The sequence below is a fragment of the Epinephelus lanceolatus genome, chromosome 12 (assembly GCF_041903045.1).
Source record: "Epinephelus lanceolatus isolate andai-2023 chromosome 12, ASM4190304v1, whole genome shotgun sequence".
In the NCBI taxonomy this organism is placed as follows: domain Eukaryota; kingdom Metazoa; phylum Chordata; class Actinopteri; order Perciformes; family Serranidae; genus Epinephelus; species Epinephelus lanceolatus.
Window position 1 is genome coordinate 24,930,577 of NC_135745.1, and position 27,560 is coordinate 24,958,136.

At 40.5% G+C, this 27,560-nt stretch overlaps 2 protein-coding genes across 3 annotated transcripts; one reads left to right on the forward strand and one right to left on the reverse strand.

Annotated features, from left to right (window-relative positions):
• Positions 1 to 531: 531 nt before the first annotated feature.
• LOC117271785 (uncharacterized) lies at positions 532 to 18,504 on the reverse strand. 2 transcript variants are annotated; one of them, XM_033650170.2, is made up of 19 exons: positions 18,340 to 18,504; positions 14,062 to 15,004; positions 13,763 to 13,942; positions 12,397 to 12,940; positions 12,176 to 12,291; positions 10,121 to 10,146; positions 9,909 to 9,949; positions 9,749 to 9,799; positions 9,418 to 9,550; positions 6,475 to 6,634; positions 6,063 to 6,186; positions 5,919 to 5,950; positions 4,140 to 4,203; positions 3,933 to 3,970; positions 3,587 to 3,650; positions 1,518 to 1,616; positions 1,385 to 1,398; positions 1,103 to 1,136; positions 532 to 954 (listed from the first exon to the last, which is right to left on the reverse strand). In XM_033650170.2, the coding sequence occupies exons 1-19, from the start codon at positions 18,346 to 18,348 to the stop codon at positions 885 to 887; spliced, it is 2,742 nt and encodes a 913-aa protein (XP_033506061.1). In that variant the 5' UTR covers positions 18,349 to 18,504; the 3' UTR covers positions 532 to 884. The 2 variants fall into 2 exon arrangements, with proteins under 2 accessions (XP_033506061.1, XP_078029275.1); XM_078173149.1 differs by lacking the exon at positions 1,385 to 1,398.
• A 1,239-nt stretch (positions 18,505 to 19,743) lies between these two features.
• On the forward strand, positions 19,744 to 27,560 carry c8a (complement component 8, alpha polypeptide). Its single transcript, XM_033649857.2, has 11 exons — positions 19,744 to 19,960; positions 20,062 to 20,161; positions 22,128 to 22,275; positions 22,379 to 22,526; positions 22,803 to 22,992; positions 23,076 to 23,258; positions 24,370 to 24,610; positions 24,706 to 24,837; positions 24,988 to 25,145; positions 25,327 to 25,552; positions 27,215 to 27,560. The coding sequence occupies exons 1-11, from the start codon at positions 19,851 to 19,853 to the stop codon at positions 27,364 to 27,366; spliced, it is 1,788 nt and encodes a 595-aa protein (XP_033505748.2). The 5' UTR covers positions 19,744 to 19,850; the 3' UTR covers positions 27,367 to 27,560.

Genomic DNA, 27,560 nt, shown 5'->3' on the forward strand with positions numbered 1-27,560 from the left:
GTTTAGTTCAAGTGGACATTTACACCAATTTTGCAGAAATTCCCTCAAGGCATACTTGAGATATCACCTTCAGGAGAATGAAATGGACAAAGTCACAGTGACCTTACCTTGACCTTTGACCACCAAAATCCATGTGAATTTGTGTACCAAATGTGATGAAATTCCCTCAAGTTGTTCTTCAGATATGGCGTTCATGAAAATAAGATGCGGTGGCAGTGACTTTGACCTTTTACCACCAATATCTAATCAGTTCTTCGTTGAGTCCAAGTGGATGTTTGCACTGAATTAAAAAAAAAAAAAAAAAAATCCCCTACAGCGTTCTTCAGATATCGCGTTCACAAGAATGGGATGGAAAGATTGACGACCTGAAAACATAATGTCTCCAGCCACTGCTTACAAATGATTTTCTTAATGCAAGTCAGTCAACTGGGGAACTTTTGCGGTTATACCTATCAGGCTATGAGTTTTACCCTAATTCACCTTTAGTGTCTCCCCTCAATCAGGGACAAACAATGTCATCAAAGGCTTAAATCATTAACAAATATTTATTAAATGTAAAAGAAACAAAAGAAAACCCAAACACGAAAGAACACACTCACAAACAAATCCTTAAATTAAAGCTTCTACGAGTGAATAGCTGGCTTCTTTATGTCACTGCTCTTTGGAGTGCAAAGACTCAATTTGTGCTCCATTAACTAACGTCAGAGAAAAGAAAAGTGTAGAACATAATGTGAAATAAACTTAACAATAAGGTGAGGTCAGAATTATAATAAAGTCACATCAGCAGCTCCATCCATGATTGTTTTTTCCACTGCATAGGATCAAAAAGTATATTCAAATACTTGGCACAGCGTCTTAATGGCAGAGTTTCACATCCAAAAAGTTCAGAAGGTGTCAGCATACAGCGGCGGGGGAGGAAGAAACTCCAGCTCTGTGAAGTCAACCTCCTGTTCACTGTCATACAAAAACACATCACAGTTCATGAGGAGGATGCCAAACAACCTGAAGTACTGGCTGTGCAATCTATAAGTGCTGATATAAATAAAGATCAAACAGCGGCAAGCTTCACTCGCTGTTTAGAGGGAAACCTGTCAACACTTACGGATATGGAGGCTCCTCAACAGCACACAAGAAGCCTGGATAAAGACGAGCAGATACAAATGTCACGTTAACTTTGAACTGTCTCTGCACCATGTCTCCAGTTTACAGCAATCAGATAAATGTACCCTACAAGTGATTTTCCATTACAGGCAGGACGCCATGCTGACTGTCCTTAAAGAGATGTGTAAGCACCGTCCTCTTAGCTTCACCATTATCAGTGAGAGTAACACAAGTGGTGACGACAGTGGAGTCATGGAAAAGAAAATAAACTCTGTAAACTTACTTGATGACTCAGCACTTTGCAAAGGTTAGCATGGATAAAATGAGGAAAAGAAATTTTAATTTGAGGATTGTTGAGAACAGATTTTGAATATGACAACTTCAGTGGACATAATAAGATAACTTTAATACTGTACTTTGTAGGTGTAGGTCCGCCACCATCAAGGATGTCACCAAATTCATCTTTGCCATGTTGAAAGAAGATGGCTAGTTTCTGCAGGGCCTCATGTCTGGTCCTGAAGGTGGAAGACAAGAAACTGATTAGGAAAAAATTAAACCAATCATTAGTATCGTCTTTCATCTCTACCATAGACTGTATTTAAAGATGGACGACATGACAGCTTCCCACAAGTAAAGCCAAAACATCTCTATTATCGCCTCCTGGTGGCTGGCTGCAGTACAGGTCTTAAACCCCGCTTCCTCCATGTTTGCAAATGGGACATAAACCAAGCTAATAGATCAAAGTACACATCAAATACATTTTTTCCCAAAGATGTTTTCTGTCATTTTCACGCTGATGTTTGTTCAAGTGTTTGTTTTTCTGATAGGTTTGGTTTTAATTACCTTTTAAATGCAATGAAAAGGGGGTGCGATGCCACGAAGTTGCATGGCACAGCAGAGGACGTACTTCCTGTGGCAGCTGAAGAAGTTCAACCTGCCAAAGACAATGATAGTGCACTTCTACACTGCCATCATGAGTCCATTCTCACCACCTTCATCACAATCTGCTGCCACAGTAAAAGACAAGGGCAGACTGCAACATATTGTGATTGGCTGCAATCTGCTGCCCCTCCAGGACCTGTACATCTCCAGGACCCGGAGGCAAACAAGAACAAATTTTGGATGACCCCTCTCACCCTAGACACAAACTCTTTGTTACACTCCCCTCTGCCAGGAGGCTGCAGTCCAAAACCTCACGCCACAAAAGCAGTCTCTTCCCAACTGCAGTGGGCCTCATTAAAGCACATCTAGGACTATTATCTCTGCACGTATTTACTCTACTGTGATCTTTTGCACATCCTGCACAAAACTGTACAGCTTATTCTGAAACAGATATCTTGTCTGCACTCCCTGAAGAAATATAATTATATTTTTGGAAAAATGAAAGAGTGATTCCAGAGAGAAGCAGACAGAGGGGTGTACAGTCTGTGTTTGAAGGATATATCCTGAATGTCAAACTGACTCAGCAGCAACAACAGGTTAAAAAGACAAAGATAGTTCGAAGCTTAAGCCGAACTATAGGCTACAGATCACAATGTAAAAGTGAACCACCACATCACTGCTGATCGCCACCGGAGACAATGAATATAAAGGGAAACTTTGCTGATATTGAACCAGCTGTGTGGCATCGCAGTGTGTGCAGATGAACAGTGTTTGGCTTTGCCCCCATGCCGCTGATAGCACCTGGACCTCTGCCAGAAGTCAAACAACGTTCATCTGCGCACAATGCGATGATACACAGCTGGTTCAATATCAGCAAAGTTTCCCTGCTTCCCTTCACTGGTTCCTGTACAGCAGGGTCGGCCTTTTTTCACTGTTGTAATCATTAAAAAGCAAAAGCAGCATGTGTATACATTCAGTAGGCTATATCTCCAGTAGCTAGCTAGCTAACCCTACACTTTTCAGGGATTGATTTTAGTTTTGGAACAGGGAAGAAACGTATATCTTTTTCCAACCTCTCCAGGTAATGAGTATCATTAATACACGACGTGCCCCAGGCACAACATTTAGCTCCAAATCCACAAAACCAACCCGAAAATGAAGGAAATCTGAAATGATTGCGTTAGAGCTGTGTTGTTGTCGGACCCTGGTCTGAGCCGGCCGATGCTACATTATGGTCGGCCAGTCCGCATCTGGGGGCGGGTCTTATGCCAGATCATCGCTACTGAGCAGACTCTGGCTCCAAATGATGTCACCAGTGCAATAAATTTTGGCTTTATTTTTGTCCAGTGGGAAGTGTAGCAGTGTCCTCCATTTTTATTTACAGTCTTTGATCTCTACTATAATCATACAGAGAACCAATGTACAATGTTTGCCATTATCAACTTTTCTTTCCAATGTTTATATTTAGTTACTCATGAAGAAATATAAAGGTGAACACATTCATCATATGTACACTCATCACCTTGAGAAGAGGTGCATGTAGAAAGATTTATATACATATGGCTGAGCAGAAACGTGACCAGGTATGTGTTTTGTAACTTACTGTGTGTGCAGGTCTTCCAGGTTGGCATCGCTCAGAGTGTGCTGGGCGCTGACATGACCACATGCTGTCAGAGCAAACACATGAAGGGCAGAGGTGGGTGGGTGGGTAAGTGAGGGAGGGATGAGGGTGAGTTATGCAAGGACAGTAAAACAGAGGAGGGAGGGAGTAAGGAAGCGGCAGCGTAAAAGTGCACATCAAAGGCATGTTACAGTCTGCCATATGTCAATGCATAATATAAAACAACCACAGGCAGAGCTTGCTTTAAACCAGAGGGCTGAGTGGGGGGAAACACATGTTCTGTTCTCATGTTTTCACTTCAAAAGGACCGGATATAAAATGTACTCACACATCTCAGGCAGGGAGGCAGTCTGATGGGAAAAGTTACTACACAGAAAGAAGAGAAAGAAAATAATTATATATACTGTGCGCCACATAAATTCGATCACATCTTTTAGGGGGGATTACTTAAATGTACTCTCATGTGGTCAATGGTTTCTGTTATTCTTCTTAGAAACACACTGATCTGAGAGAAACGTTAAACCACAGAACTTACTGGCTTTCATCTGTGGGTGAGAGGGTCTCATCTTCACATGCCCACTCCTCACTGTCATCTGTGACTGTGGAAAAACAAATTAGTTTGATTAAGCACACTGTGCAGAATGATGATAGATGTTTGGCAGGGTGGAAACTAAAACTCTCAGCTTAAATGGAATTCCTCCACAATCATAAAACAACACATGGCTGTCAAGCAGATGACAACTAGTTAAGTTATTTAGGTTTCCAAACTCTGTGCTTCTGTTTTCTGTCTGTCAACAAGTCCATGCATTATATCAACCAGTTAACTTTGGATGTTCTGTATCTATAAGGCTGCAGTGCTTTGAGATGTCAAAGTAACTCATGCAAAGTTAGGGTTAGAGGTGATGGTACAACCAGTCTAACAATGGTAAGTTAACCAAAGAGCTTAAAGGGATAGTTGGGGATTTTTTTATGTGGGGGGTGTATGAGGTACCTATCCAAACTTCTTACCTACAGTATTACACTGTTGTTTGGATGATTAACACATTGAAGCCTGAGCAAACATGGAAGAAGGCCATGAGCAATGAAAGAAAAAATGACCCCAAAAAATTAGCAAGAAATTAGTAAGAAGAGAAAATTATAAACAAGAAAATCAATTAAAAAAATGGGGGAAAAAAATACAAACAAGGAAATGACCTGGAGAGAGCAGTTCAAATTATAATAATCCTGTGACACATTTTTAAATGTAATGATAATTTTCCACTTTTTTCCTCCTAGTTTAAAAAAAAAAATCTGCAATTTGTGAGACATTCCTTACCAAGTTGCTCATTATCTTTTTCCCCATGTTTTTGAAAGAAATTGCACCAATTTTCTGAAGGTTCAAAAGTTTAAATACTTGCCAAAGGCGTCTGAAAGCAGCAAAGGAAAAGTGATGTCACTCTAGGTTTTAAAGAGTTAAAGCGCTCAGCACACCCCGTTTGGGAAAACAGGCAGTACTACCGCCACGGATGCTAAGCAATGTACTGTTGTAGACGGGAGCAGCAACGAAATGTATTTTAGCCACCTAAAAATCAGTTTAAGTGTTAGTTTGTGTATGGACAATTAGATGGCAGTAACCGCTTCAGTACCCCATCAGAAATGGCTGTCTGACTCCCAGGCCACACTACCTGCATGTCCTGTAACCTTGTTATTCATTTCAGTGCCCGTGTTACCAGTTTACAGCAGCCCCACTATGCTGCTCAGCTGAGAAACATCTACAGCAGTGGTTCCCAAATAGTGGGTTGCAGGCCAAAAGAGAGTTGCAGGTCCATTCTGAATGGACCACAAGTGACTGGCAAGCGCATCAAATATCTAAAAAACACACTTTATTTTGAAGTACAGTACAACGCTTTTTTTTTTTCTCCAAGTGAGGATCAGAATATATGCAGTTCACATAACCTGGTCAAAATTATTATAAGATCCACTCATTAAAAACTAAAGTAATTGTCAACGTTGTCGGTGAAATTTGAGGTGTGCTGATGGATTCACGTCGTCAACTCATGCAGTAACATTACAAGTTAGTGTTCCACCTTAAAAGTCGCTGGCAGTTGGCAGCTGCAGCACTTCAGCAGGCAGTGTGGCCTGGGCGTGATAACAGGTGGTGAAAATTTTCAAAATACTGCTTACACTTAAACTCATAATGATTTTTTTAGGAGGCTAAATAGTGCCCCATCCACAACAGTACATTGCTCACTATGGATAAATACCTCATACAACCCCACTTCAATAATCTGAAATATTCCTTCTAGGTTTTAGTGCAGAGGCTACTGACACTTACAGCTGCTTGTCAGCACAGGGTGGCTAGAGGATCTGCAAAACAAAGAAGAGTTAGGAACCAATTTTTGAACAGCAAGCACAGGCTGGTTACAAATCTTTTTTAAGTTTAGAAACCAAAGAATTTTATCAGTGAGCTGCCCAGTACCTGCTCCCAATGCTGATGGTGTCTCCCTCCACGTTGCCTCCTCGTCCAGCTGCTTGGGCCTTCTTGCCAAGTTCCAGCATTTCTTTGATATTCAGTTCGACATTCATCACTGAAATATAACCGTCTGTAATACCCAGGATAGAGTGGTTACTGAAAACACTGAGAAACTAATGACACTGTGGTGTAAATGTGAGAAGAAAATAAGCCTGTTAAGAATTCCCATTACTTCAATGAGATCACATGTCATTGTTAGCCTGCTTGTTGTGCAAAATTCAGGTGAAGTTAACAAATACTCAAGCTTTAGGTCTAGATCACCACCAAGTATAAACATCCAATGGATTGTTACATCTCGAATCCTGATTTCACTACTCTTTATCACATGAACACAACAGCAACATGCATCTAAACTCACACTTGTGGTTGGAGTCTCGGGCCAACCATTTGCCTTTGGGGCAGTTGGTGGTGCGAATGATGCTGACCGTGTCGCCGTTCTTCACTGGCAGGTCATTCTTGCGAACTTTGCTAGCCACCATCACCTTGGCGTGGTACATGGGCTCCTCTTCGCCGGTCACCTAGAGTGTCAGCAAAGAGAGGCTGTGGTTTGGACTGATTTTAGAGTAGCTAAGCAGAGCATTGTTTAACACTGTTCATTGACCATCACTGTGATACTATGATGTCCATTAAAATTAGAGTTGTACCGATACCGATACCAGTATCGCAAATGTCTCAGATACTGCCTAAAATGCGGTATCAGCGAGTACAGCCCATGACCAATCCGATAGAACGTAATGCCTCACATCATTACGCATACACACTCTACAGGGAAACGAAATGGAAACGGAGTGGAGTTTATAAAGCATTCTACTGTAGCCTTCAAAATGTCTTTTTTACCAAATTGTGTGGCTGCACTTTAACCTGTGTCTTGATCTGTGTCAACACTGGATAATAATAAAAAACGTTTTATGGCATTCATTCTACTATTATGTATTTATTTCTTAATATTTTACATAGAGTTTTAGGAGTTGAGACATACAACAGTTCATATCCCATCCATTTTTATTTTAAGGGCTGGTATCGGATCGGTACTCTGTATCTGCAGATACCTACAGTTCAGGGATCGGTATTGGGAAGGAAAAAGTGGTACATCTCTAATTAAAATGCAGGATTTGCCAAACCTAAGGACCTCTATGTGACAGGTGCAAACAGACTCGACCATCTACCATGTGTCGTGGTTGTGCCCAAAACGTGCCCCTTTCTGGTCATCCTCTATTGACAAAACTTCCAAGACTGATGGCTGTAATACAGTACCATCTCATATAACTGCTATTTTTGTTTATTCTCAGTTCCAGATGAGTCCAATCTCACTGCTCACACACAGAAAGCCATTGCCTTTTCCTCTCTATTAGCTAGATGCTCAGTTCTACTTAAATGAAAGGGTGTTACCCCTCACATTTCAGCAACCATTTTATTATATCTTCTCAAGGGACAATACTATAGAAATGAAATTTGGATATACTTTAGAGTAGTCAGTGTACAGCTTGTATAGCAGTATAGATTTACTATCCACTGAAAATAACTCAACACACAGCCATTATTGTCTAAATAGCTGGCAACACAAGTGAGTACACCTCACAGTGAACATGTCCAAATTGTGCCCAAAGTGTCAATATTTTGTATGAGCACCATTGTTATCTAGCACTGCCTTAATCCTCTTGGGCATGGACTTCACCAGTGCTGCACAGGTTGTTGCTGGAATCCTCTCTCACTCCTCCATGATGACATCACAGAGCAGGTGGATGTTAGACACCTTGCGGTCGTTCACCTTCTGCTTGAAGATGCACACAGGTGCTCAATTGGGTTCAGGTCTGGAGACATACTCGGCCACTCCATCACCTTCCCCTCAGCTTTCTCAGCAAGGCAGTTGTCATCTTGGAGGTGTGTTTGGGGTCGTTATCATGTTGGAAAACTGCCATGTGGCCCGGTATCCGAAGGGAGGGGATCATGCTCTGTTTCAGGACATGTTGGAATTCATGTTTCCCTCAGTGAACTGCAGCTCCTCAGTGCCGGCAGCACTGATGTAGCCCCAAACCATGACGCTACCACCACCATGCTTGACTGTAGGCAAGACACAATTATCTTGGTGCTCCTCAACAGGGCGCCGCCAAACATGCTGGACACCATCTGAGCCAAAAAAAGTTTATCTTCGTCTTGTCAGAACACAGGACTTGGTTCCAGTAATTCATGCTCTTGGACTGCTTGTCTTCAGCAAACTGTTTGCGGGCTTTCTTGTGAGCCAGCTCCAGAAGAGGCTTACTTCTGGGACGACGGCCATGCAGACCGACTTGATGCAGTGTGTGGCATATGGTCTGAGTACTGACAGGCTGACCTCCCGCTTCTTCAACCTCTGCAGCAATGCTGGCAGCACTCATGTGTCCGTTTTTTGAAGCCAACTTCTGGATATGACACAGAGCATGAGGACTCAACTTCTTTGATCGACCCTGGCGAAGCCTGTTCCGAGTGGAACCCGTCTTGGAAAACCGCTGTATGACCTTGGCCACCATGCTGTAGCTCAGTTTCAGGGTGTTACCAATCTTCTTATAAGCCTAGGCCATCTTTGTGGAGAGCAACAATTCTATTTCTCACATCCTCAGAGAGTTCTTTGCCATGAGGTGCCATGTTGAACGTCCAGTGACCAGTATGAGAGAATTGTACCCAAAGCACCAAGTTTAACAGCTCTAATCCATGACACACCAATTTGTATGGTCCAGTCAAGCAGGCAAACACATGAACATGACGAATAGGACAGGTGGCTTTGCATGTTTGAACAACATGTACAGGTATCACTAGGGCTGTACTCACTTTTGTTGCCAGCTATTTAGACAATAATTGCTGTGTGTTGAGCAATTTTCAGTGGACAGTAAATCTATATTGCTATACAAGCTGTACACTGACTACTCTAAAGTATATGCAAGTTTCATTTCTATAGTATTGTCCCTTGACAAGATATAATAAAATGGTTGCTGAAATATGAGGGGTGTACTCACTTTTATGAGATACTGTAAATAAACAGACACGTATTAATACATACACGATAAAATACATATAAAAGAATTAACAAATACATGTTGAAATAGATAAATGCGTAAATAAATAAATATCTTAAATTTATCTCTACATTTTGTACAACTACATTGATTTCTGTAATTCTTTACATGTATGGTAACATGGTAGGAGGTCTTCACCTCTAAATGAAAACTGATCATTACAGGCCTTTTAAAAAGCAAACAAGAGGAAAAAACTGCTCTTCAAAACTGAAAAATGTTTACCCTGTAAGTCATTTTATTGCCTGACTTACTTTGAACTTCTTTTTCATTTCATTTTCCTTCTTCTCCCTTTCTTTCTGCTCCTTTTTCTCTTTCTCCAGTCGCTGTTTTTCCCTCTTCTTCTGCTCTTTGTGGTCAGCAGTGTTGGGACTTTGGCGTTCTTTACTGAAAACAAATCAGACTGTTCAGTGGCAAAAGACTTATTTTCCATCAAGATTACATTTGCCACCTGAAAAATAAACAGAACCATATGCTAGTGAAAAACATAACTGAGTAAGATCTTTTTTTAAAGTTGCTGTCAGTGTGAAAACAGAAGGATCGGGCATATATCCAGCTGTATGAGAGGGGAGATGTCTAACATACCTGTGGACATGATTATGGACCAAATGAGCGTGTTCTCCTGATACACTGCCCCTGCAGTTTGATTACAAGAGAAAGCAAAAATCAATGGCTGTCCTCCATCTGGCAAAAACCAATGTCAATGATAAAACACAGGACTTGTATGTTTGAAAAAGGGACATACCATGGATTCCGCGGCCATATGTTAAGAGACGCCTCCTCCTTCTGCAAATAAACACACAGGATTTTTAATTTACCACAGATGATTGTTAAAGAGAGAGGGGCACATTGTTTCTTCACTGCACAGTATGTGTCTCTGAGCATAAACTTCACTGTTCTCTTGTTACTTAATCACTGAGATCATTATATACTCAATTAAATTTAAAAATTAGTTACCGTGTGGTGGTTGTCAGCATATGGATCTGTGAAAATGGTTAACAAGGAAGTTAAACAGGGAAAATTATATGTAAAAAAAAAAAACAGTCATACATTAAGAAGAAACAGTGACTACATTTACATACATAAAATATTCTGTTTTTTTGCCCTTACACAAAGAAAGACAATATTCCTACTAAGCTGTTTACACAGCTAATGAAAACAAATATTTGTGTTTATGTGCAGCAGTGCACACTCCAATCAATGTGCCCCAACAAGGGATGCGTGTGATTAGTCGACTGGTCGATAAAAGGACGCTATCCTCGCTAGTCCACAACAGAAATACTAGTTGATAAACCTGTTTTTAGAATGATCATTTTGCGTCTGCACTCACACAGTGAAAGATTTATTTTCCTGAAGAACACCGTTTCCAATAAATCCCATTTCTTAACTTCTGTTTATTAAGTTATTCTCACATTTAGCAGGATAGTACGCAGTGCTCATGATGCACGGTGCAAAGTGCTACACATTTCAATGGCATTTAAAATACGATTTAATTGATGATTGAGTTATTTTTCAGACCATAGGCCCATTTCCACTTAAGAAGTTCCTGGTACTATTTGGGGGGCAGGAACTTTACAGGACTGTCCTCTCGCTCAGCTCTCTCAACCGCTGTGTCTCCACCGGTAACACAAGTTACCGGGCTCTGGATGTGACGTAATCGTTGCGCGACCATTTTGACCAGGGCGACACAGCAAAGAAACAAACAAAGAAGAACAACAACAACAAAGAAGAAGAAGCAGAAGTATAAAGCAGAAGTAAGAAGAAGAACGCATACATAAGAAAGGCGATTATCAACATGGAAGGAGTTTTAAAAATGCCGGCTATTTTGTCGATTTCTGTTGACGTCACATTCCGCTTTGAGTATATCCAATCAGCACCAAGTAAACCCCAAGCCCCACCCAGGAGTTTTTCGGGGCTGTTCTAAGTACCTAAACTCTGTCCTTCGGGGGTGGTTCCTGCGGTGGAGACACGCACCAACGGCCCCGGCCCCGAAAAATTACCCCGAAGTTCCTGCGATGGAAAGGGGCCTCATGTCTAACCTTATAAATTGTGCTTATGGAATAAATTTTACCTGTTTTCTGAGTGCTTTCTTAATTTTAGAATAGATGGCTAATCAAATGTGCCTGTGGATATTCTCATTTATCCAGGTCATAGTTATCCTAAGGCAACTGTGACTCCAACGACTCCAATGACCACTGTTGCAGCAGGAGTTTCAACGACCGTCATCGACACACCTTGGAGCACTAATGAAACAATGACATCAGTGGCCTTGTGAAAGCCTCCTCAGAGGTTAAATACCTGCGTTTCCACACCAGTTTTTCAGACTAGTTCCAGCCTAGTCAGACAAGCATGAACAGATGAAGCCTCTTGGATAAGAGGTGAAACGTCTTTTAAGACAAAACTAAGTCCAGTTGCATTCGATTCAGTTGCCTTGAGATGACTAATCAAAGTTTCAATTTCCGTTTAAATGTCAGATACTTTGGTCATTAGCAACACCCATTGCCCTACAATGATGTTTATGTCAAGATATGGAAAGTGAAATGGCAGGAGCCGCTTTTGCCATTTTGCTTCTTGATTTGACTTGTTCAACTGCTCATACACAGCCTCCCTCTTTCACTCATTCAACCACCTCCTTGAAAAGGGTCAGCACTGCTATATTTGTGCATGTGAAAAAACCTGCTGATATCAAAGTCTTTCATAATTTTTAAAAGTAGGTGTGTTTCTCCTTCTGACTAGAAATGTGGGCTTTTCTTTCAGCCATGCCTCTCTGCCCCTGCCTTACAAACTGAACCAACCATAAACAGGCAAGAGGCTGTGTGAGGCATATTCTTAATGTGCTGAATGCATGACTAAAGGATGCTCCATTTGGAAAAAGGCCTGATTCGGATAATACAAACAGATTATGGTGTGCACATGACCTGTATCAAATTCAGAATGTGGTCATATTCGGACTAACAGTGGAATATTAGTGTGCTTGTAAACGTAGTCATTGAATTAAGTAAACATTCTTACTTTTCAGACCTCCTTTTCGTTTACGCGAGTGCTGGCCCAAGATCAATTTGTTGATGTTCTCGACGTCCTCGTACACATTATCACATGCTTCATAGTAACTGTCCTGTCCAGATACACTACAGGGGAGCAAAACAAACAAATAGAACGAACAGGAAATGTTATAACACACCAGAATGTGACAAAAGTGATCAAAGTGTGACTGTGGATATCACAAAACTCACTTTGGATGTGACTGAAGCCCATTATTCAATGCTGCGTGGTCACCATTGTCTGTTTCCTGTGCAGCAGAGTGAGACTCAGCAGCTCCCTGTTCAGTCTCCTCAGCATGAGGGCTAGAAGGAGGCTCTACGATGGCCTCCTCGCTCTGAGACCACTGCTCTGACTCAGCAGGCTCTGGGAACTCTGAAAGGTTTATTGGTTCAGGGAAGCTGTCTGGGTCGAGGGGGATTATGTTTGGACTGCCAAGGTTCAGATCTTGGACACAGGTGCTCATTAAGGGCTCGGCGGGATCACACGCTGATACATCAGGTTGTGGATTCTCGAAATCGGTGACCCCATGGTCATCTGGTGCAGGAAAGTCAGTGCTGACTAAGTCTAAGGCCTCCAGTTCTAGAGCACCAATGTCAACAGCTTCACCCTCTAACATTTCAATCTCTGTACTCTCAAAGTCTGGAAACTCGGGAGCGTCGAGTACAGAGTTGGAGATGGATGGGAGCTCAGACACTGGTTCTTCGCTTGGTGCTTGGCTGAGACCTGGTGACACCTCTAAAATGAAAACAAAAATCAGCACTTGAACAGATGTTAAACCTTACCACAAATCAGTACAATGTAATCGTTCAACAAAAATAAAATCTACCACAAATTATACATTTAAACAGCTATCAAATACAAAAAATGTCCCCTGGGATCTATATCTATAAATCAACAGGTGATTTCCTTCTTTTAGTAAAATCTTAAATGATTGAGTTGTTTTTTTTCCACCTGGACCTTTATGCTCTGCCATTTCTCCTCTAATCATCACACTATAACCTGTGACAGGCTGTTATGATACCACAACTATCACTCATTCACATATGTGTAGTTTTTTGTCAAGCCGCGAGCATCACGTAGGTTTACATTACCAAAGGTTTATGACAAAATCACTTGATGACACCGACTCCTGTGTGCTCACGGCGAGAGAGGGAGAGACACTGTGCTGCTGCCAGAGGAGCCGCTGAATGAGTTCCCTCTGAGCTGTAAGTCACTAAAAGAGTCTGAGAAGTCCGGGGCTGTTCATAAAACATTCATGACGCCACAGTTTATTCCACACTACTGAAGCTGCTCCTCTTTTTGGAACCACAGCAGAGTCCGTAATAATTTCGCTTTCGGTCATGCTTGTTGTTGCCGTGGGTAACAGTGTGATGTCAAAATGTCAACAAGCTGAAATTATTAGTAAGCTATCGGTTTTGTCCTGTTCCAGACTACTGTTAATGTATCAGCCTTTGATAATCCACCTCTAACCTGCAGTACAGATAATACACAACACAGGGTATCAAAGTAAAATACAACTTTTTTTCCATCTGCAGCCAGAGAAGCAGGCTAACATACCGTTATCTGTGAGTTGGTGGTAACAGCTGAGATCTACTAATGGAGGTCTGGGGGGCTTTGGTGGCAACAGGCCCAGGGACCTCACGTCAGGTAGAGGCTTCTTTGGAGGAGCGGAGGTTGGATGAGGTTCAACAGAGGGAAGAGCTTTACCTCTGTCAAAATGCTTATCCAACGGAGACTCTAGCCATTGGGAAATAAAATATCGCAACTGCATTAGAAATCGAGTCTATACAAGTAGTGTAAAAAGAGAAGGGTGTCTGATGTGGACCAAAAAATGTTTATCACTGGATATAACTTACTGCGTGATGAGTGGTTTGCTTTGAAGAAAGGTCGGGCTGACAGACAAGCCAGGTGGGGAAAACACGCTGGCGGGGGCACAGGTGGCTCAGGCTCAACACAGTCAGCGTTCTTTGGCAGTGAAGGGAACACCTTGTCTTTTGAGATGTAGTCAGGGGAACGTAAGCTCTTAGGTTTGGCAGAGATCAACACATGACTGCGTGAAAACTTCCTCTTGGCCCTCTCCAAGGTGCTAATGATTTTGTGTTCGGAGTCGACACTTGTATCTGCAGGAGGAGGGGTGATTGGGATATCTGGGCTGGAGAAGGGAAGCTCAGCGGTAGATTGGTCACTGTGAAGAGAAACCCCATCCTCTGTTGTTTGCTTTTCTACAGAGGGCAACTCGCCGGGAGCACTGGAAGGTCTGGTGGTTAAATCAGCATACGTAGGCTCCTCCACATTTTCTGTGCTGACCTTTGATGCCTTGGCAGACTTAAAAGGAAGCAGCAAACCTTTCTTCTTGATTTTAGTTTGTGGCAGGACTTCTTTCCCTGGATCTGGTTCCAGTTTGTGCTCCTTTTTGGATGGCGGTTCTGTCTTTTTCTCCTTCACAGGCAGGACAGGAAGCACCAGAGGCATGTGTCTGTCTTTGAGGGACTGCCTTGTTGTGCTGTCTCCATTAGTAAGCTGGGATGAGGGGGAGGTCTGTTGAGGTTGTGGTGGAAAGGAAATTGGTCGTTTGCCTCCAGATGCCCGCAGCCCATCTCTGAAGATGACCCGGGGAACCACTGGTGTCTTGTTTTCCACAGCGATATTAATACTGCTGACCACAGAGCTGCAGTGACCCCCAGGAGGTGGGAGGTGTTTGGGTTTCTCTGCAACAGCTGGTCGACTGGTTTTGGATTGAGCAAGAAAGGCCTCTTCCTGAAACTTGGCCCTCAGAGCTTTGACGTTCATCAGCCCTTCCTTGAAAAGAAGAGAGAGAAAAATCGAGAATCAGTAGATTAATAGAAATGCCATAACTTTCACAGACAATTTACTAGATGGTTAATTTTGGGAGCCAAACCCCAGTGCTGACACAACATAATTTAAGGGTTGGTTTACCGAAATTACAAAAATTACTCATTCCCTAGGGGTATCTAGTTATGCAGATAGTTTTGGTTTAATATGCTGAGGCTTTGAAACATCTCTCTCTAAGATTTATGTCTTCACCTCGATACAATGGTGGTGAATGGTAATTTGTCTTTGAAAACCTCTTTCCAGAAGTAGAGTAGAGCTTCAATGAGCCGCTGTTTAATTGATTTGTCAAATACAATTTAGATGATGGATAGAGACTGAAGCTCTGAAGCTTGTTTCACTCTAATACACCGTGTCTGAGCTTGCATCAGATGGGGAATACCACATGAGCTTTAAACGTCATCTGTCCTCCAGGAAGTGCTTCATTCAGTTTGACAGCTTCAATAGTTTTGCAGCTAAAATTCGATTATTAATATGGTGATAGATTTGTCTCAATATTATTTGTGTGAGCAGATTAAAAGTCTGTGTGTTAACACGTAGTCTGTACAAATAAAACACCTTCCACAAACACAAATAAAGATTTGTAAACTCACAAAACTATTCTGTAGGGATGCACAGTACTGGCTGGTTCTGATATTTAATTTTAAAGCCAATATGCTAATCCAATACCAATACTGATGACGTGCCGATATTATCGTGCATCCCTACTATTTTGCACATGTAAAAACAGATTAGCAAATTCCAAAAATAAATATCTGTGAATACTTCAAATTAATTTACAAATAAATAAAAGGCAGTTGTGAATATCTTCCTCATATTTACTACTTTCAAAGAGATATTAGTGAGTCCAGTCTTCATATGTGAATCTCAATTCTAAGATTGCAGATTTTGCATTTTTCCCTCCATTATTATTATTTTTTTAAAATGTGTCTATTTACAGATCTGTTTTATACTTGCAAAATATTTGTGAGTTTACAAATCTTTTTGCATTTGTGGAAGTTGTTTGGTATTTACAGATTACACATTTACACACGATCTCACACACATAAAGCTGAGACAAATCTATCACCATGCACTATGCTACAGATAATAACTGAGAAATAATGTCATCTACACTAGGAGACATAATCATGAGTATGAGATTTCTACCTGATACCAAGTAATAAGGTGATAAAATGAATAAGCTAATTAAATCATTCTCCAATCACATCTATCATAAAGTTAAAGCTTGTGAGCCGACAGTGACACTGAGCCTAAACGTACACACACACTAATAAGATACATTAAGGTTTTGGGTCAGCAAAATATTTTATACGTAGGCTTTTTTGATAATGTATTAATTAGTTATTTCACGATAACCTGTTGCACTACACCATAATGCAGCACATCAATGCAGCATTAAAACTATAAAATCAGAGGGATGTTGTGGTGCTTCAGCCTGTCCAGGAGGGTTGCTATACATTTTGCAAGCCACCAGATGTCGCTGTGTTTGCTGCGTTAAAACCCCCAAAACTTTAAATCTTTTTTGGCACAAATAGACAGAAAGCCCCAAAGCTTCATAAGACCTAATAATCAACCAATCGTAATTTGACTAACAAATGTGAACATTTGTTAGTGCTCTTATTCTTCTACAACTGTAAACTGAATACATTTGGGGTTCGGACTGATGGGTGGACAGTCCAAAAACTTTTTAAGGGCATCAACATGAGCTTTTGGGAATTGCGATGGTCATTTTTCACATTCTTATGACATCCTCTGAAGCAAACAATTAACATATTATTATTAACATATTTTGAATAAAAGATGCTGCTGCTGAATTTTTTAATGTCATTTCTCAATGCTGTGAAGACCAAAGAAGAAATTCTATTTGTAGCCATTGTTTTGAGGTGGAGGCAAATATGAAAACCTGGGTGAATAAAACAACAACTGTCTGAATGGCTAATTCACTTGTACTTCACTTGAGTATTTCCATTTTCTGCTACTTTATACTTCTGTCACGCTATATTTCAGTGGCAAATCTTGTACCTTTTACTCCACTAACTTGCAGATTGAGATTACTAACTCAAACTATAATCAAAAATAAATTATGATCTAATATTATAGGTTAAGATAAAATTCACCAGCTACCCAGCAGTATTTAAAATTGTTCCTACATTTACCTGCTGCAACATTAGAGTGATCAACACATCAATGCATCAATAATTATACTCACATACTGTACTGTAATATACACTATTCTAAAACAAGTCATTCTGCATAATGACTACTTTGACTTTTGATACTTACGCCAATATTTTTGTGCTTTTACTCATGGAAAGTTTTGACCCAGCCTCCAATTTTTTTCGCAGATCGCATAATATTTTCCCAGATGTTTCCCCCTCTGTAGTAGGTGTAAACTGGCAGACAGGACATTAACACATTCTCTTTGGACATGTCGGATATTGTTTACTTATTGGAAGAGGATATTTGAATGTTTCTCTAATGCCTTTGAGAAGAAGTGGGAAACTAACCCACTCGTTGCTGTCCAAGGTGCCACGAGTGTGTTACCTTTGGCAGACAGGTTTGAAACACAGGCCATTTCATTTGGTACGACTTTGGCAAGGAAATTTATTCTACTTATGTGGAGGTCAGACTGTGCACCAACATATTATGCGTGGATAAGAGAACTGATCAATTTATTGTACTAAGGTTAAGGTTCTCTAATAACAATAATAAGATTCAAAGATTTGTCTGAATGTAGAGCCCTGTACTCGAGTATCTCAAGGGTAGTGAATTGTAATGGTCTAAATGGGTAGCAGTATAACCGCTATCACGGTTTGCATTATATTTTAGTAGTAATGTTGAAGTCCTTGGACTTGTTTTTTGTTTTTCTACCCATAAAGAAATGTGTGGCTGAGTTGGTAAGAGGATGCACTGAGTGTTTGTTTTATATTCAAAATCCTAACATCAATGTTAAAAAAAATAAAGCCAGGTTTTTACTTGTAACGGTATTTCTACATTGATTTTGCTTAAGTAGCTACAAGAAATGGGTACTTCTAACTTCCCTCTGACAAGAAGTGACAGGGAGACAGTTTTGTAAAGTTAACTGGGTGAACCAACCATTTAATATACTACAGTATTTATAGCCGTGATAACCTTGTTAAGCCATACATTTTAATGGCACAAACTAGTGAAATAAACCGTCTAACATTAGCATAGAGCATGACAGGAAAGCTAGCTAAATTTAGCTAACCTCTGAAGGTCCTCGAGCTAAGGTTACTCATTTAAAAAACGTTAAAAGTTACCTTTTCCATCGCAGGTCGTGCCGTTCATCACTCTTCAGGTTTGTACATGTGTAAAACGGTCTGAACTGAAATAACTTACACGCTGTATGTTGATATATTAACCGAGATGAGTCCAACATCCAATAAACCGTTGATGCTAAAACAAACAATTTGAAAGCGCCACCGCAAGAGACGTGAGACGTACCTGCGTGCTGCGCGTGACCCGATGACGTAACGTGCGTGATGTTTGATTGGCAAATCAGAAGCGACAGAAATTTATTTTTTTATTTTATTTTATTTGTGTTTATTTTTTACCATAAATACACAAGAATGTTTTGGACTTAAGTATATAGTATATATATATATATATATATATATATATATATATATATATGTGTGTGTGTGTGTGTGTGTGTGTATAAAACAACATAGAGAGAGAGAGAGAAATAAATGTATGTTATATGTATATATATATGTTTTATATATATATATATATATATATATATATATATATATATAATCATGATAAGATTGAAAAAAAACATGTTATATATTATAGCTGCCAACTTTTTTTTATTTTTGAGGAAAATTTCACGTTTATAAGATAAAATGGTCAACAATCAAGCTGACTGTCCTGCACTTCGTTCATGAATTTCAATATTGCGCCATCTTTACTAATAACAAAACAAAACAGCAAAACAGTAAATGTTATTAATAATATTATTAATAACAAACCCAGTATTTCCCCAGTTGACAGTTGAAGCAATTTGTTATCATAATTATTATTATGTCCTTGATTTTTAATGTCCAAGTAGGGTATCTGTGTAGGCTACCGTTTGTATATGGAGTTGTTTTTAATAAAGAGAGTGAGCATAAAAAATCAAAGGGAGCAGAAGCAACTTTGCATGTGGATAGGTATTATTGTCTTTAAGTTGTTTTTAATTTAACTTAATTTTTTTTTTAGTCTCTTAAATCTGTAACATACTCAGAGATGTGTGTCTAAAGAAGAATGTCACTAAATTGTTCTTATTTTTTATTAATTTATTATCATTATTATCATTATTATTACCTTTCTTTGGTATGACTGATTCTTATAACTATTTCTATAACTGTTATTGCTGCAAGAATTATATAAAATAAAAAAGAATAATCAGAGAAAAGAATAGTCAGTGTATCATCTCACTGTAGATATTGTTAGAAGGAAAACGTTCATGTTTCAGTTTAACGTGTTTGCAGTACTTTGTTTTCTTACTGTTGTTACATGAACAGTGTTAGCACATATTGTTACGACAACATGTTCTGGCTGGACTGTTTGCGGGGGTGAAGATGAGAAATGGGGGGGGGGGGGGGGGGGGGGGGGGGGGTTATAGATCATTAAAAAAACTTTCCCAGCTGTTGTAAGAGCGTGTGTTTACTCTTGATCAATCATTCACTGTGCTGGTTGGTCAAGACTGCAGCGGTTCAAGTCACAACACAGTGGCTGTTTTGTGATGTGGCATTTTAATCTTAGGGACTAGCTACTCATTTTCAGTATGAAGATATTTATTAAGTTACTGCTGACTTTATGCACGCTGCATCTGTCTGTCAATTTCAGTCCTGTTGTGAACGCATCCAGGAGGCCATGGACAGCTGCTGCAAACAGGTTTGGTATTCTTCTCATATATATAGCTCTCATATATACTCATGCACCATGGGCATTAGAAGTGAAACTGAGGAGATAATGATGTTTTTGGGGGTCCGTAGAATGAGGAGAACCAGAGCTGTAAACAGGCCTATACCCATCAACTGTAAGCTGGGGAGATGGTCATCTTGGACTCCTTGTAACTCCTGCACAGACCAAAAGGTAACTGTGTTTTTCTCAATGAATTGCATGTATCAGTAATGTATAGGTGTTAAATGAAAATTACCTTTACAGTTTAATGATATGGGTGTCTTGTGCATTACCTGGCAACAGTAAAATTCAAGTTTGCTTCAAGAACACTGTAGTTGAGACAGTTTACTATCTTGTAGCTCTGATCGTCACATGCATGAGATGATCAATAGCTCCAAAGGGACCAATGATTATCTGATCAGCTCTTCTGTTCCAATACAATACAGGTGGGCCTTGGTTTTACAGTGATCCTGACATACTGGCTCCAAAATACTCCACTCATTTAGGATCTGTGAAACCACTTCTATCCTCTATAAATCAAATGTTACTGTACATCTACTATATGTAGAATTTACATTTACTGAATTTAAATTAATTTAGCTGCACCATTGTGAACATGATGCCATGTGATCAACTTAGTAGTTGTCATCACACAGAATACAATGAGTATAAACAATACAAACAGAATAAACAAAATCAACAGACTGTGTGTTTAGTGGTGACTGAAAAGGCTCAGGCAGAAGAAAAAGCTTATATCTGCCCGTCCTACATACTCATCAATTCAAGCTGCACTCCAAGAATAAAAAAAATGAATCATTCAGACTTGTAAGCCTCAAAAAAACCTTTGTAAACAACTCTTTTGAAAACCAGAAATGAAATACGCAACACAAAATCGAATACATACATCTCCTTTTAATCTTCTTTTTTTTTAGCTTTTGTATGGTACTTTTAAATATCTCTAAAATTGTATTTGATCCCCTGTACTAAACAAATTGTACACAATCTGGGAGCAAATTTGTTTTTGCTCTGAATATTATTTGAATTATTTTATAATATACCACTTCTATAGCAGGGGTCGGCAACCTTTATTATCAAAAGAGACATTTTGGGGGGAAATAAAATCTTTCTGAAGCTGCAAAACATATTTGAACCGTATAATGAAGGTACCACAACCGTTCAAGTCTAAATTAGCCAGTCAACGTTACCAGTGTTTTTTTTACCACAAGGTGTAAGGGCTGCATCTACTTATGGCAACAAAAAAATTAATCTTGGGTGCATCAGTACAATGGACGATCAAGAAAGGATGACCGAGGAGATACCTGCACACCAATGCAACTGGGCTGGACAGTCACAAATAAGGTTCACAGGCTGAGATCAATGCCAAAACAAAATTCAATTTAATTAGGACATCTGTGCACAAAAAAAGGTGCTCCAAGTGCAAAACAAAAAAAATTTAAAAAGTAAATTAAACAGCAGCAAACGTTTCAGTCCTTGAGCTCTGAAACATTTGCAGCTGTTTTTATTTACTTTTTTAAATTATTTTTTGCACTTTGAGCACCCTTTTTTTGTGCACAGATGTCGTAAAGAAATAGAAATCTTTTTTGCATTGATCTCAGCCTGTGAAATTTTTTTGAGGCTGTCCAGCCCAGTTGAATTAGTGTCTGCCGTCCTTTCTTAGTTACCACAAGGTGGCAACACTGCAGTGGACTATTTATGATTTGGACTATTAAACTCTCTATTCTATCCTTTGCTAGATTTGGAATCCATAGCTAGCCTGGCTAGACAGACTCAAGACTAGCCACCACGTTTGAGGTTTGATAAAATGTGGAGGAAAAGGCGCCATTCAGTAGACATATGATGCACATTTTAGTTGATGAAATGTTAAAATATCTTTTTTATTTGGTGTATAAGCCACATGTTTTTACAACTGGAAAATGTAAGAATCACTTAAGGCCTTCAACAATGATTGATAGAAATTATTTTTTTTTTAAATAATCGTTACATACCATTTCCAAACATGTTTTTCAAAGCCTAAGGGAGCCACCAGAGAGGGGCTAAACAGCCACATGTGCCCTCGGAGCCGGTGGTTACCCACCCCTGGTATAAGGGAATGGATACACTGGGTGATTTTAAGAACCAATTTTTACCTCTGTCTTAGGTCCGTTTCAGATACTTGGAGAAGCCCTCACAGTTCGGCGGCACAGAGTGCATTGAGACACTGTGGGAGAAGCTGGCATGTCCAACAGCAACGACACAGTGTCTGGTGGCAGATTACTGTGCCAATAGCTTCACCTGCAAGGAAACAGGCCAGTCCCATCGACGACCACTTACACTCTTTAAGCTGAAGATGTTTTGTCTCTTGGTGCGTGTGTATGTGCAGTACATGTAAATCTGTCTCTGTGTATCCAGGACGCTGCATCAGCCAGTCCCTTCGCTGTAACGGAGAGTCAGACTGCGATGACTTTTCTGATGAAGACGACTGTGCAGAAATCAACCAGAGGGACGACAAGTGTTCCACCACAATGCCGATCCCTGGAGCTGAACGTGGCACTCAGGGGTGAATACTGCAGAGCTGTTACTGCACTGCAAATCATTTCCAGGAAGTTACAATGAGTAACTTTAATATTTCACAATAAATTACATTATTATCACCTCACAGGCTGTTACTGTGATATCAAGCCAAATTCAGATTTTTATTGTGAAATGCATTCAGTCAAATATGATAATTTCACAGAAGCGTACTGCTAAATGATATTCATATCACAACGCTTTCATTAAATCTTCATTACTTTCACTTGATAATCACTAATTTGAATTATTCCACTTTGCCTAGCTACAACGTCCTGACTGGAGACTTTGTGGATCATGTGCTCGACCCGAGGTACTTTGGAGGAAGGTGTGAATACATCTATAACGGCGAATGGAGGAAATTCACCTATGACGCGTTCTGTGAGAACTTGCACTACAACGCAGATGAGAAGAACTACAGAAAACCTTACAACTACCATACCTACCAGTTTGTGGTAATGCTGCGATTTAATTTCTATGATGCATCAATGGGCTGTTTGAAGGAAGACATTTTGGTATAAGGTTTAACCTGTTACAGGCCGAAGCTACGTCAGAGGGCTCTCACGAATACTACGAAGATGTTGTGGGCCTGCTGAATGCGAGGAAAACTATGAGATCTTCCAGTGGTGGTGTCTCAGTTGGGATCTATTATGTGGAAGTGGGACTGAGTGGAAGTCGTGAATCGGAGTTTCTCAAGAACATAACGCAGCATAAAAGCCAGGTATGTTGTACTGACCAAAAGGTAATTAGGTTATCACTAGTAAGAGGTCTGAGTTTGTTTATTTTTCGAAGATTTGGGGAAATAATTTTGCTCTCTTGCTGAGCTTTAGATAAGAAGATTGATACCACTGTCATTGCAGTCCTTTAAATAGACTATGAAGCTACAGCCAGGAGCCAGTTAGCTTAGCTTAGCATAAAGACTGAAAACAGAAGCTAGCCTGGCTCTGTTTGAAGGTCACAAAATCTGCCTAACAGCACCTGTAAAGCTCACTAATTAACACATTAGCCCATATCTTGTTTGTTAAAGCTGAGGTCGGCAGAAATCTGCAGAGAGCAAAGGCAGAATTTGAAAATAAACCCTCCTCACGCAGCTCTCCCCTCTCTGTCCTAAGCCCCTCCCACCAGACAACAACAGGCATATGCTTCGTACAGTGTTCGTACCCTGAGTTTCACGCACATTGCTTCATTTTTAATATTTTATTGTACAGTTGCACCAGCGCACTCACTCAGCCCCTCCTTGCCCCGCTCATTCTCACTCTCTGTTCAATCAGACCACAAATGAGACAAGAGTTAGCTAGAATTGGCAGTTCAGGAGACGGACCTTTGGTCGGCGACTGTAGAGGCTCGAATTCGGCAGCCCAAACCCCCAGCATTGAGTGTCACAGCAGGCTGGTGGCCAGCACCAGGCTTAACCTGTGTAATGGCAGCAACAGAAAGTTTGCTAATAGTCCGTAGAGGCTGAGGTTTGTGCTGGCTTGATTCAGGTTGCTCAGGCTGTTGACTGAGGGTCCGTTGCTGTAGCATATCATATCCTCAAGTTGTGGTTTTACTGACAGTTGGCTCACTGTTTCCCACTATTTTCAGCCTTCACACTACACTAAGCTAACGGTCCTCTTACTGGAGCTTATATTTAATGGTTAAATAACTAGGGCCAACATTTCTGAACTCCTTTAAAAACTGTTGAGTGCTTGTGGCCAAAATGAAATAAATTATTTTTTGGGTATAAATACGTTACTTTTATACAAACCCTTTTTCATTATTATCTCTATTTTTACCTCTGAAAGAAACAAGAAGTCACTTAAGTCTATAAAATCTTTCCCTTTTGTCTTCAGGACCTTGGGTTCATTCGGCTTTGGTCCAAGGTGGAAACAGCCCACTTCAAGATGAGAAGTAATAATCTAATGCTTCATGAAGATTTCTACGTTTCACTCATGGAGCTACCCGAGCAGTATGACTTTGGGATGTACTCCCGCTTCATCAGCACATTTGGCACCCACTATGTCACAGAGGGAACTATGGGAGGAACCCTTGAATATGTCGTGGTTGTCAACAAGACGTTTATGGCAGAGTCAAGTACTGTGGACTTTCCAGTTTGTTAATCAGTGTCATCTACGAGAAAATGTGCTGTAAAGTAACCTTTGTTTAATTCCTGTGCCTGACTCTCACAGAGCTGGAGGCTGAACAAGCTGGGAGCTGCTTTGGTGCCTCTATCGGTTTAAGTTATCCCCTCAGCGCCTATGCATCAGTAGAGCTCAAAGTGGGTGTGAATCCGTGCAATAAAAAAGGATCGTTTAGTCAAGGTGAGACATCTAAACTCTATTTAGTTTTGAATTTGTGTTAATTTGCTTTGTGTGTAATGTCTCATTCACATTCAGCTGACATATAACATGAAGGACTGTTGCAATACTGTGTTTTCAGAGCTTGTATGGCAATTTTGTTTTTAAATGTAGGCAAAGACTCTGATTCAGCTCTGATTGAGGATATTGTTACTCTGGTGAAGGGGGGAGTAACACACAGCAGCAGTGGTGTTTCGGCTATCAGGAACCCTGAGACCTACAGAAACTGGGGAGCGTCCCTCAAATACAACCCAACACTCATCGAATATGAGGTAACCTACTGGAAGACGATTCGACATATGCTCTTAAACACAAGAAAAACAGAACACAAGTTACAGTTAAATTCTCAGTGTATGACCTCACACTGTTTTTGTGCCTTTGCTGGTGTGGTCATCTGCTTTTTATTAAACTTCCTCCTCTTCCTGTCTCTATCCTTCCTCCCTGATGACCCAGACCATGCCAATCTATGAGCTAGTGCGCCTCAGTACAGCTGCTGACCACGTCGGTGCGAGGTTGGCCAACTTGGAGAGGGGCTTCGATGAATATCTGCAGCAGTTCGACTCCTGCCGCTGCGCCCCCTGCAAGCACAACGGCATCCCCGTCCTCACGCGTACCGCCTGTAACTGCATTTGTAAGTCAGGCTATCATGGAGAGGCCTGTGAAGACACTCTCAGAAGAGGTAAGACTTTGTTATTAGTGTCACAGCAGAGGTAAAGACATTAATTAAACAATTTCCTTAAATAAAGGAACAGTTTTACATTTTGGGAAACACACTTATTTGTTTTTTTGTTGAACACCACTCTAGAGATAGGATACAGTTAGCTTAGCTAAGCATGGACAGTAGGAAGGAGGTACCATTACATCATTAGACAGTTGTGATGTTAGGTAACCAAAATCCAATGTCTTACAAATGTCTCATGCCAATGTCATCTTGACACAGAATAACAATGTTTATCTTATATCCGATGGCCCACCCACGGGCCCTTGTAAGGTTTTATTTGATGATTATAATATGTCAACAACTGCAGTATTTGCTGTGTTTAAGTGGTTTATGAGCCCGGTCTCACTCCAAAGTCTTCAAAATCCAGCACTTGGGCAGTGACTTGCGGCATCAGAAATCAACAAAAAAAGGCATCCTTTAACGTTGGCATGATATGCGGCCGGTTGCCATTATAGTTTAAAGCCTGGCGGCATCAGAGGGAAAGGCAGCGGGACAAGGACAAAAGTTAAGACGGCAAAAGTCCGACTGGGGCGGGTGGGAGGGTCCAACACACACCGATTTTTGTCCGGAAGAGCAGTGTTCACATCCTGTAAGATTCTTAAGCCAAACCCTGCTCTTTTTTCCTAAATGCAACCACGTGTGTTTGTTGTTGAAGGAAAAAAACGTTGATGTGGTGTTGTACCGATGTAGTGCGTTTATTTTTTAAAGAAACTGTATGTAAATTTAAATTTCCTGTGAAAACAGAAGTGTATTTTGAAAGAAGACAATGTATGTAACAGGCAGAACTTGACACATCATCCCAGAACGTCAACAACCAACTCACCCGTAGTACCTTGCATGTCGTATCTGGACGTGGAAGGTCCCTGACCAAACATTGATATGTGATGAGGTCAGAGTGAGAGTGTGTTGGGTTTACTCATTCGAAAGCTACGCTCCTTGTGGTTCGAATAATGCCGACCATTTCAAGATACAACCACCGCAGCAGGTTCAATAAACACTTCTGTCAGACAAAAAAACAAACAAATAAGCACGTATAACTTACTTATGAAGCGTTATTATAATCCACAGATCGGTATTATGCCAAGAAAAATGCTACTCATGCTGTCTTCATACACTCCCAAAAGTCCAGACGATCTAAATCCAGTAAAATATTTAGTCCAAACATGTTACTACATCCAAAGATATCCAAGAATTGCTGTTGCATAGTTTCAAACTTTCATATTTCTACGCATATTATCCATAATTTCTTCTGTTTGCATGTCAATAAGCCGACTCCTCGCTGTCAAAATGGTGGCTGAACTCTGACCTTTTGATTGACACCTCACTTGAGCCAATAGGAGCTTCCATACTGACAGTCTAGGCTGCAGTACGCAGCGAGGGCCTGTGTTGAAGGAAGTGCCTGCCTTGACTCATTTGGCCTCAGAGCCAATCAATAGCCAATGATTGTCCCAATGGCTTATGGGTCTTGTAGTCAATGCTCAACTCCAAAGCAGTTTTTAACCCCTTAGTGTCATCATAAACTGTTATAAATATACATAAATGATAAGCAAATTTCAAATAAAAACAGGAGCTAACACAGTTGGTAAAATCAGCTCAAACCTCCTTGATTTTTCCTGACAGATACAAAGACAGACGGGTCATGGTCGTGCTGGGGGGCCTGGTCATCCTGTGCATCGGGGAGGAAGACTCGGACAAGAACCTGTAATAATCCTGCACCTGAAGGGGGCGGAGCAGCCTGCCTGGGCTCCTCCTCTCAGACTCAGCGTTGTTAAATTACTCAGGCTCCAGGGTGAACATGCTGTTGAGTGCTAAGTGAGCATTGTAAGTGTTTTTAATGAATAAAACTGTTCTGTCACAATTCTTTTATTTGTCTGAGCTCTGAAAGAAAATGAAATGCGGGCCGTCATCAGGACACACAACGTGACAAACTGTATATCAAGGTAGCAATAAATATGTGATGTGCAGA

Bases quoted from the DNA above. Each gene is read 5' to 3' on its own strand.
- c8a (XM_033649857.2), top strand. From the start codon at position 19,851: ATGAAGATATTTATTAAGTTACTGCTGACTTTATGCACGCTGCATCTG. The intron at 24,611-24,705 runs GTACTGTGGACT...TGACTCTCACAG, and splicing joins GACGTTTATGGCAGAGTCAA to AGCTGGAGGCTGAACAAGCT. The intron at 25,146-25,326 runs GTAACCTACTGG...CTGATGACCCAG, and splicing joins CAACACTCATCGAATATGAG to ACCATGCCAATCTATGAGCT.
- LOC117271785 (XM_033650170.2), bottom strand. The intron at 10,147-12,175 runs GTAAGAATGTTT...CCATTTTCACAG, and splicing joins ACGAAAAGGAGGTCTGAAAA to ATCCATATGCTGACAACCAC. The intron at 3,971-4,139 runs GTAAGTTCTGTG...CTTTCTGTGTAG, and splicing joins TCACCCACAGATGAAAGCCA to TAACTTTTCCCATCAGACTG.